The following is an 11,091-nucleotide window of genomic DNA, read 5'->3' on the forward strand; positions in this document are numbered from 1 at the left end:
GGGGCTAAACTGGGATCAAACCAGGATCAAGCCAGAACAGAACATTTTAAAAACTGTCTTCTATTTCAGGAATCTCGGCCTTAGTAAAAGGTTCACTCACCTTTAGTATTTATTTTTGACAAATGTCTGCAAACAATTTGGATTGGATTACGTTTGAATGGTCAGGTTAGTTCTTTGTTAGTTTGTTATTGAGTGAGTGATTTAGTTTTGTAAAGGTTTGCACCAACAAACAGAAAACATGTCCTTATCTGTAATGTACATATTTGGATTTAAATGTATCAGTAACATTTCAATATAAAAACACCAGCAAAAAGACCAAAAATACAAACTAACTTTTCCCCTTGGCTTGGTTTGTTCACAGTTTTGAAAAGATTCTGTTTGTCAGTGTGTTTATGGCATGTGTGGTCCAAGTATGTGATTGAAATCATTGCTGCTTATTCCTTGTATTATTTGCTCTGTAAAAGATAACAAAAATGAATGATGCATTGAGGCCACGTAATTTTATTCATAGACATTTCCTTTATAAAGACATCTTTTTACATATTTAAAACGAAGCCACGCAGCCAAACACACTTTAAAGTAAATAATATGTTTCTACAGTTGTTATACATATCAATATGACATGTACAATTTAACATTTTTTCATTTCATGCGTGGAAATCTCAGAAAAGACCCTTTAATATCTAACTCCACCGCACCACTGCTTTTGTATGTCACTCTGATCATGAAATTCTTATTTAAAATGAAAGCTAGCACCCTCTAATCAACTGAATAGCGCGCGTAAGCCCAACCCAATCTGCAGCGGTCGACAAAAACAATAATTTTATCTGGGAACAAAGATGCTGGTGATTTTGACTTGCTTCATTTGAAATATTGTCAAATTAATTATTGGATTTTGACAGTCACGGATTAGCAAGATCCTAGTCAAGTGACGTTAAAGTAGCATTTTTGTCTTTCTAGCTTTTCAAAATAGCTGTTTGGATAAAGCCGCTTGTAATTGTGTGCACTTTACTGCTATTGACTTTAAACATTTGCACGTCTTAATTCACAGTGCTTCCAAATCTTCTGTTGTTTATGGCCACGATTTCGTTCATTTTCTCGAACAATCTTTGGAGGCCCGAGTCGTTTCTCCCGCTCGTCAACACGTGATATCTCCCCTTACATTTCTCGACTAGTTTCCTCTGTTCCGCACTTCTCTGGATGTGCCGTTCTACGCTTACGCCTAAAGTCTCTCCCCACGTGAACAGCACCATCGTACGCTCCCAAACGTCACTGTCGACCAAACTCACGGTACTTTCTATCGCCTCTCTGTTTGCGCATGTCAGAAAGACGGGCCACACCAAGAGCACGATATTCGGCTCCGATTCGCACCAAGTTACGGCTCGGCGTATCTTTTCGCTCGACGCGTTGGCGCGATCTCGCCATTTCAATCCCCGCGGTTCGACGATCGACGCCGGCCTCCCTGATATCTCCCCGCGCCAAGACGTAAAGTTTAGCTCACTGGATTCGGACGCATTTCCTCCTTCTACCCCCAGGATGCCGACCGCAGATGGCGAACGAGCTGACCAGGCTTCCCTTAACACCAAGATAGTCAAATCGTTTGTCTCTTTGTAGTTTTGGGGACATTTGGAAAGCCGTTTAGAGCCGGCGATAACCTTAACGTCATCTGCTTCCTGTTTGTTCCACCTTTCCGCGCTGTCGTCTTGTCCCGCTATCTCTTGCAGTGTTTCAAAATGACAGTTATTGCCTCTTGGACATGCTAATGCAGCCGTTTTCCGAAAGCCGTCTATATCCTGGTACATAAATTCAGTGTCTCCTTCCTTATGTGTGTAATCCACCTGGTTTTGCTCCGCGCTCAGCTCTGCCTCTCGTTCTTGCAGACTGACTTCCCATTTACTTAAATTGTCAAACGTCAGCCTATACTTTTGGTCTTTGCGCTCCAGCTCTCGCTTGAGCGACGCTAATTCTCGGCCCATTTCGTCCAGCTGTTGCGTGGTGAAGCTGACCTGTTCGTTCTGCGCGCTCAGCTCGGACGTCCAACTCATCAGCTCCCGTTCTTGATTCCTCAAACTAAACTCTTTGTCCTTCAACTCTTTTCCCTGGCCTTTCAAACCTATGACTTTCCTTTGCAAATCCTGACCGTGAAAGTTTAACTCTTTTTGCTTCGTTTCGAGAATTTTAAGCAAATTTTCCAATTCTTCTTCTTTTTGTTCGATCGATTTTTGTCTCTCTTGATCTTTTTCGTCAAGCTGGCTTTGTTTTGCCATCAAAGCTACTTCCCATTGGACTAATTCTTCCTGTTTGTGTTCATAATTCAGCTTTTCTTGTTTCCAAATTTCAGTTTCTTTACATTTTTGTTCTAAATGTTGTTTTAGCTCATTATATTCCTCTTGTTTCTCTGCCAACTCCCTAACCTGCCTCTCAATGTCGTCTTTCATCTTTTCTTTTTCCTTTAGTTGTTGGCTGTTGATTCGTCCTAACTCCAAAACTTCTTGTTTATAGTTTTTGCAAATTTCATCGAATTCTGATTGTTTAACTTGTAATTGCTTATCTTTTCCATCGCACTCTTCGTTCAAAGTTTGACATTTTGTTTCAAGCTTTTGAATCTCCTCCGCCAATTTCCCTTCTATTTCCTCAACTTTCTTTTGACTATTTTCAAAATTGTCCATAACTTCCAATAACTTTTTTTGCTTCTCTTCCCGCAAACACTCGATAACTTCGTTTTTCTCCGTCACGATCGTCTCTAATTCCCGATTTCTTACTTCTATACGTCTTTCGTACTCGTGGATCAAATTGGTCATCTCTCTTTCCATTTTTCGTGTCAATTCATTTAACTCTGCTTTTGTTTGTTCAATTATAAGTCGCATTTGATCGACGTCTTTCTCCTTCTCCAGCAATTTCTCCACCATTTCTCTTTCTTTATTCCTGTAACCTTCCTCAGCCTCTTCCAGATTTTGGATGCAATCTTTCAGCTTGGAGATTTCTAGGACATAACTCGTCACTGCTTCCATATTCTCCTCCTCTTTCAACTTTCGTATCTGTCCAATTTCATTCGTTAGTTTTTCCACTAATTTCTCATTTCCCGTTTTTTCCTCAATCGTGTTCAAAAGTTGTCGTTTCATCTCATCTATTTGCTTGTCTCTAAATTCCAGCTCAAGCTCCACCTCCTTTTTCTGAGTTAACAAAAGTTTGCCTCTCTCATCCTCTTTCTTTTGCAACACACCTTCAATATCTTTTAATTTCTCTTTGAGCGTTTCTGTTAGTTTTTCTTTCGCAACCAGTTTTAGCTCAATCTGTTTCCATTCTCGGTCTTTTTTGGCTTCGAATTCTTGTAGTTTTGTTTCGTTTTCCTTCAAACTCTCCTTCAACTTCAATATTTCTTGTTCTCTTTCCATCACTTTTACTTGCTCACCTGCCATACCCTCCAACTCCTCCATTTGTTTTTGCTTTAACTCCTCAACTACGACAATTAGCTTCTCAATTTCCTCACCTTTTTCCTTCAAAATGATCTCAATTTCTTTATTCTTCCCGTTGATCTCATCCAAATACTTGCATCTCAGACCTTCAATCTCCTTTTCTCTCTCTACGATAAGTTCTTTGTTGTATTTTTCAAACATTGTCATCTTTGCTTTCAAATCTTCTTTGTGTTTCATTTGCAGCGTCGCTATCTCATTCTCTTCTTCCTCTAACTTCTCAAGAAATTCCTCCCTATTTTTTTCCATTTCTATATTTTGTCTCGCCATATCGACTTGAACTTGCTCACTCATCTTTGTCATTTCTTCATCTTTCTGAAATATTTCTTGTTGATGATTTTCCGCGATCGTTCGCATTTCACTGTCATATTCGGCCGATTTTTCTTTCACCATTTCAAGATATTTCTGTTGCATCGCGGCCAATTCTCGCCGCCTGACTTCCTCGTTAGCGCTAGCTTCTTTCGCGAGCTGCTCTCTTAAGCTCTCGCTCTCCGACAGTTTTGCGTTCAACTCGCTTTGGTGCTGCTTCAAAATGTGCTCGAGCTCTTCAAAATGCCGCACCCTCTCCGTCTCGAGTCTGCCGTCCGTGTCGCTAATTTTGTCCCGCATCTCGCTGTTCAACATTAGCTTAACGTCATCTAACTCTTCCCTGTGTCGACGCGTAATCTCATCCATTTCCTTTAGCATTTTCTGTCTATTTTCCTCAAGACTTTCCAACGCTTTCTGCTTTTCTTCATGGGCTAGCTTTCTATTTTGTTCAAACTCTTTTTCCTTTTCACTCAACAACATTTCAAATCGTGACATTTTAACCTCAAAATCTTTAAGCGCCGTTTCTTTTTCGTGTTCTACTTTCTCTACTTCCTCATCGTAACGCCTTTTCGCTTCTTCTAAATCTCCCTTTAACTTGCCCGCCCTTTCCTCCCACTCTGCGCGCTCACTCATCGCCGTTCTGCCGTTTTGCTGCAACGTCCGTACCGCTTTCTCGCACTCGCCGAAAGCCTCCGCGTAGCGCCGCCTCTCTTGTTCGCGCCCGACCGCGCCGCGTTCGAGAGCGAGTATTTTCGACTGCTGCTCGTCGATGCGTTCGTTCAATTCTTCGATCTCTCTCGCTTTCATTTCCACGTGAAGCGCCGCGTCGTCTGCGTCTCGTTTGTGGCGGTGCAGCGCGGCCAGGATCCGCTCCTGCTCCACGTTCAAATCGATTATTTCCCTGTCTTTATCCTCTATCATCAATCGCATCCTTTCTTCCAACTCTTCCACGTTCTGATCGATAGTTCTCTTCTCCTCATCCTCCTCCTCCTCTTCGTGCTTTTTCAAATTCCCGCCCGATTTGGACTTTTTCTTCCGTTCGAAAAACCACCTCAAGCTTTTCATCTCCCTGTCCCTCAGTTTCTTAAGCTCCGCCTCCAGCCGCGACATCTTCTCCTGCAGCTCTCTGAGGCGTTGATCGTGTCTCTCGTTCTTTCGCCGGCTCAAGCTCGCGACCTCCCGAACGAGCCCCGAAAACGCCTCGCATCTGTTCGCCGTCGCCATTTTCTCCACGCCTTCCAGCAGTTCCGTCACCCGCGTCACGTCCTGCGCCCCGTTGGCGTTGCTCAGCGCGTGGTATCGCCCGTCGCACTTCCCCAGTAGCAGCTGTAAGTCTTTGCCGCCTTTTTGAATATGTTGCTCTATGCCGACTCCCTCCCGCAGCTGGTCGCAGTGAGTAAACAGCAACATGGTGTACCTCCAAATGTCTTCTCCGAGTAACTCTAAATGCTTGCTGACGTGGCTTTCCCGGATCGCTGTATCGACTCGCAGCGTCAGCAAGAAGGCGTGAGGACCGGGCGGACTTAACGCCACGCTCATGGCTATCTCCCGCTTCACCCGTTCGGGGGTGGAGCCCATGACGCCGCCGTCCCATCCGGGTGTGTCCACTACCGTCACGTGGCGCTGGGAGATGTTGGCCTGCCGCCGGACGCACTCTTCTGTGACCGTCCCGGATTGGAAAAGGCCCGACTGACCCAGGATCGCGTTGGCGGCGGAGCTCTTCCCGGTCTCGCGCTCTCCCAAAAGAACGAGCCGGATCTCGGGGAGGCGGCGAGGGGTTTTGGAGAGGGAGTGTCGTGCGTCGGGTTCCGAGGACTGAAGATTGTCACCTACAGATAAAGGCAATTTGTGCATAAAACGGTTCTTTTCAAAACAATAAATAATACAATATATACTACACGCAAACAATTCAAAAGAACAAGTGACAAAAATATGTATTAATTTATTTACTTATTATGTAACTAATCACCATCTTATAACGGTGTTCCCTCATTATCATCTAACTCAATCTTGTATTTTGATTGATTCAAAAAACATACTTTCACCTACCCCCTATCTCTGCTCAAAGCACAGTCGCGATTATAGATTTTTAAACAAAATCTTACTCTTGGTCATACATTCAGGGTTAAAAATGTTATGTAGTTCAAGTCAATCGACCTGTTTTATTATAAAGAAGTTTCTGATCAATATTGCTGTTAAAAATGAACAAAATGGTAAATATTGGTATCTTAAAGTTCTTTAAATATGCATTATACATCTATCCTTTCTGCAAAAGTGAATAGGAAATAAAAAGTAAACAGCTGCTATTCAATGGGACTATTATGTTAACATTAGGCCGCATTAAAAACTAGTTGGCCTAATCAATTAACAGCACTTATACTGCCTAATCAACATAACTTTTCTGAAATTTCCAAGGAACAATGCAATATAGCTACAACCACTGTAATGCTGGTCTATGTTCTATAAGTAATGCAGTACTACATACAGTATAATGACTGAATAGTGTGTAGAAGTACTCACTCATCAGGGCAGTCTTTATGGCCCCTCTTTGTGCCTGGGCCTCCATCTGCCTCTGCCTCTTCCTCCGTTCTCTCGCTCTCCTCGTCGCGTCCACCTCCAGCTCCGACAGCGCCGCCTCGTCCATCTCCAGGTGTTTGCCCTTCTCCTCCTTTTCCTCCACCATTTCTTTCAGCTTCCTGATCAACTCTTTCCCCTGCGTCCCCTCTCCTTTGCCCCTGCTGTCCATCACGTGATATCTGCCATCACATTTCTGAAGTAGCGTCTGCAGCCCGGGACTCGCCTGAACGCGTTGCTCCATCGACACGAATCCCAGTTCGTCTCCTCTCGTGAAAAGCACCATCGCGTGCTCCCAAACGCGCGTCCCGAGCGGCGAGAGATGCTCCTCTATCTCCGCGATGTAATCGTCATTGACCGAAGCGCACGATCTGATGACGAGCAGGACAGCATGGGGTCCGGGAGGGCACAGTGTCACGCTTCGCAGAGTTTCTCGTTTGACCCAGTTGGGGGTGCTGTTGAGCGGATAGTACCAATCCCACCCAGGGGTGTCGACCACCGTCACCTTCGTCCCATTCGCATCCGCCCGTCGTCTGATGCATTCCTCGGTCGGCTTCCCGGACTCGAAGCCCGCCCCCAGAATGGTGTTCCCCGCCGCACTTTTGCCGGCGCCTTTTCTGCCCAGTAAGACCAGGCGGAGATCGGGCGCGGGGGAAAGAGGGGTGCGGTCTGTTCCGGTAGGAGGCGAAGGAGAGTTAGAGGAGGTCATGATGGGGCGTAAACTGAAGTCTGTGAAGAAAGGGAGCAGGAGGTCCTCAGAGCAGTGGACTGGGTAAGCTGAGAAAGACAAAACAGAAGCAAATATCACCACTTCAATGAAGTACTATATACAACCGGGTTCAAACAGCAAGGCCTGTATTTCAGTTTCCTGATTATAGGCGTCATTTTGACCATTCAGAATATAAGAGATAAGATTTAAGTTTGATTTGATGATTTTTAGTCTGTGCTCTCACAATTTGGGTGAACGTGGTATTGGTAAAAAGTAAATGTACAGAAATATAATTGTTTCAAAGATTGCCTCTGACATTTTTTGTTCTCTTTTGCAGCTTATTCACAGTTTCAAAGACAATACACTTGATATTTTGATTTTGCTTCTCTTAAAAACAGCTATTTTGCCATTTCTTCAGATGAATGATGAGCCACCTCAAGACTAAATCAGAGTTTAAAAGGATTATTGTTTTTTACAATGATGTTTGTCTTGGATAAATAGAGTAACTGAGTGGTTTGATGTGTTGCTGCCGTCGTTGTGTCGTGGGTTCGATTCCCATTATGCTGTCCTGTTTAAAAAAAGCCTTCAGGTCAAACAATTTTAAAAATAAAAGAGAAAATGAATAACTAAACTAACTATAATTCAGTGACAAGGATACACTGATGTGGAAGGACGTGGAAAACTGCATTTTGTGTGTGGTGTTTTTGGTACAGCAAAGTTTTTTAATAAAAGAGCAAGGACTGTTCAATAACTTGTTTATCTGTAAACTCTTGACTTCTAAAAGGCCACACATGTATTATAATCTTTGTTACATTATCGACATGTCCAAGGTGCAATGCCACTTGAGGGTCAAATGGCATAAATGTAGCAAATGTCATATCCAACATTTATTGAAACATTAAATACACTTTTAAAAGACTGAAAAACCAAGGTTGGTACTTTTGTGGATTTTTTGGCAAATAAAATGAAATTGGTGAGCACAACTTCTGCTTTTATTTCAGTTTTTTAACACTTAGCGACATGAGCATGAGCATATCCTGCTTCATAAGGATACTACACGTACCTTGCAAGAAATGCCTAAAATCTATATAAATAACTGACCATGTGTACTTGTTATTGTAGCGAAATTCATCATGTGCATTTGACCCATCCTTCAATACAACGGGGACAACTATCTCCAGATCTTAAGATAAGTTTGGTCAGAAAGGGCTACTTTAGCTGGGCAATTAATCTGTCAATAGTGTATTTTAATTTGTAGTAATCTATAGCAGTGATGAGCAATATATAGAATTTTGAATGCATTTTTGAGAATAGAGTATTGTGAATGTTGTTGTTGAAGATATGCTAAATTTGAACATCGAGTACATCGTTTATAGTGAAAAATGCAAAAAGAGACAGATTAAAAATATAAAATGTATGTGATAAACTTTCAAATATGAGCATAACATGATATTTCTGCACTTTTGTGATTAATTTGACTGGCATTTCCCATTTGTCTGATCAACTAACTAATACATTTAAAGACATGTTTTAACACTTTTCTGTTTGATTGCTATAATATTATTGTCTGATTATTGTTATCAGGATAAAGGAAATTAATCAGAATATTCCTTTTTTTCACCCCTGAACTGCAATAATAATCGAGTCTCATTATAATATCTGATCAGACCACTTGAATACTTGTAGCACCACCGCAACAACTACATGATTCAAAACGGGAAAATCTGAGGATATTTCACATATTGAACAACCTCAATGAACAACAATGAAAATAACAACAATACCATTTATTCATATAGCGCTTTTCTAAACACACAAAGATGCCGCATAAATGATAAAATGAGTGAAACAATGCGACAAAGCAAAACGGTTAAGGTTGCGCAGGTTAATGACACGCTTCCTGTACACGCTTGGTCAAATTTAAAGCATGTTCAGACTTTAAAGATAAGAAATCAACTGTTTCAAATGTCTAAAACGTACCTTCATTTGTGTCCGCGCCGTGACCAGTGCGGCCAATGTCTGCCTCCATCACCTCTGTCCGCTCTTCCTCCTTTCTTAACCTTCCTCTTTCTACTTCCTGTTTCTCTTTGAACGTGAACTCTTTCGACAGCACGGACAAATTCAAAACGTGTGTGAATTAATGTCGTTGTAAGACACGTGATCGACCGCGGTGTTCCTCATTTCATTTTACAGGAAGTGCATGAGACATGACAAGGCAAATACTGGATTTAACAGTTGTATTATAGACTAATATTATCCCTGTGGGTGTATACTTACTACTAATACTTCTACTTCAAATACAAATCAAGCCCAATACTTTAGAATTCTGTTTGAAATGTAAAACTCAGAGAAAGTTGATGCTCAGTTCCTATTTTGACACGTTGCTGATGACAAAAAACACTCTTTTTATACAATACAATGGCATTTTCAGCACCAAATAATAAAAGCCTATTTTTCTGTTTCAATACTTTGTTAAGATACTGGTTTTAGTATTGATAAATATCTGGGTATCAATATTTTTGACATTCCTACTTTAGAAGCAGATGTTATTTTCCGTTAATTTCTTTCTCATACTTTCAAATAGCAATCAAATCTAGTATAATGTGCATATCAACATAATAAAGAGTATACTTATAAATGACTAATAACTTTCAACGTGTAAAGTAAAGTTTTATATTCAGTTCTGTGGCACAAAAAAGCTTTACGTGGGAAACCTTGGAAAATGCAGATGCCTTTACAGCAGTGAAAATATAAGGTGAATTTACTGTGTATAATTACGTGGGAAAATGTGAATATATAGACTTACATAACTGCTGTGACGTTCAAACTGCGGTGCGACCGTTTCCTTTACCCATGTACTTCCTGTCTCCAAATTTAGACATTTGAGTGCAAACATTAAATTCAAGGTCCCACGCCCCAGCTAATTATTTAAGAACTACTGTAATGTACGGCTTATTTACAGCGCTCTAGTTGCATCGACTAAACGGTCTAGTAATCAGTATTTGCCACTTGCACGTATTTCCTACAAACTGTTTACATACATTTATGAATTGGACCATTTCTTCTTTTTTAAATGTTACAACGGCAAAAAATAACAACCAAGAGTCTTTCAAATCGTGGGACAAATACAACTGTGCTTATAATATCTTATCGTAATCGTTAAAAACAGTTAAAAAAAGGACTAAAACCACCCTACAAACTGCTTTGAATGGACTTGTTGTGGGTCTCTCCGTCGCTGCGGTCGCTGCGGTCGCTGCGGTAACAGTCACAGAGTGCAACCTGTCCGTTTCTCCACATAAACTTAACACCATGATTCACTCTTTCCTCTGAGTTTCATAAAGGCCGTCATTGTTTATTGAGCGGCCCGTAATGATTCAAACCCATTTAGCCATTTGGACTGTGTAATGTTCCCCGCTTATTACCGTGATGGACTGTTTATGTCACATGAATCGCTCCACATCGGGCTCCCTGCGGCGCTGGCACTTTTCCATGTATGGAAATATCTTCTGTTTCTTCCTCTGCGCGATGTCAATGTACATTTTATTGATTAGATCGTCCGTGAATGAAGTTAATGTTTCCTGTATGTTATTAAGATGTCTGTGGTTTTAGTGCAGGTCCTCTATTTACGTATATGTGTATAGGAGTTAGACATGCTAGTGCTAGTGTCAAAATACTCATATATCAATTTGCAACTTGATTTTGATACCACGAAACATCTTTTTTTAGACAATATATAATGTAATTTTCAACTTAAATTAATAGTAGTTTCTTGTTTCTTGTGTTCTGTAGATAAAATATTCTATAGATATAAAAACCCGTTCCAAACAGATTAAGACTTTCCTAAAACTATTCAGAAAACATGAGATTTTTTTTTTTTAGATTAGTGTACTATCTAGGGTTTGATTTAACTAAACTCACACGCCACATTCAAATTAAGACTAAACATGGAACTAAACCTGGTCTAAGCCATGACTAAACCAGGACTACAACCAAATCAAGTCTGATTCCGGACCCAGCTTTAGTTTA

At 41.2% G+C, this 11,091-nt stretch overlaps 1 protein-coding gene across 1 annotated transcript; it reads right to left on the reverse strand.

Moving 5' to 3' along the window:
• Positions 1–363: 363 nt before the first annotated feature.
• On the reverse strand, positions 364–10,362 carry LOC140371502 (uncharacterized). Its single transcript, XM_072458675.1, has 4 exons — positions 10,266–10,362; positions 9,046–9,165; positions 6,303–7,133; positions 364–5,611 (listed from the first exon to the last, which is right to left on the reverse strand). Exons 1-4 carry the CDS (start codon positions 10,360–10,362, stop codon positions 1,041–1,043), a joined length of 5,619 nt encoding a protein of 1,872 aa, XP_072314776.1. The 3' UTR covers positions 364–1,040.
• Positions 10,363–11,091: the final 729 nt, after the last annotated feature.

The sequence above is a fragment of the Eucyclogobius newberryi genome, unplaced genomic scaffold (assembly GCF_026437365.1).
Source record: "Eucyclogobius newberryi isolate DKJ021-1_F unplaced genomic scaffold, fEucNew1.0.hap1 SCAF_22, whole genome shotgun sequence".
Classification (NCBI taxonomy): domain Eukaryota; kingdom Metazoa; phylum Chordata; class Actinopteri; order Gobiiformes; family Gobiidae; genus Eucyclogobius; species Eucyclogobius newberryi.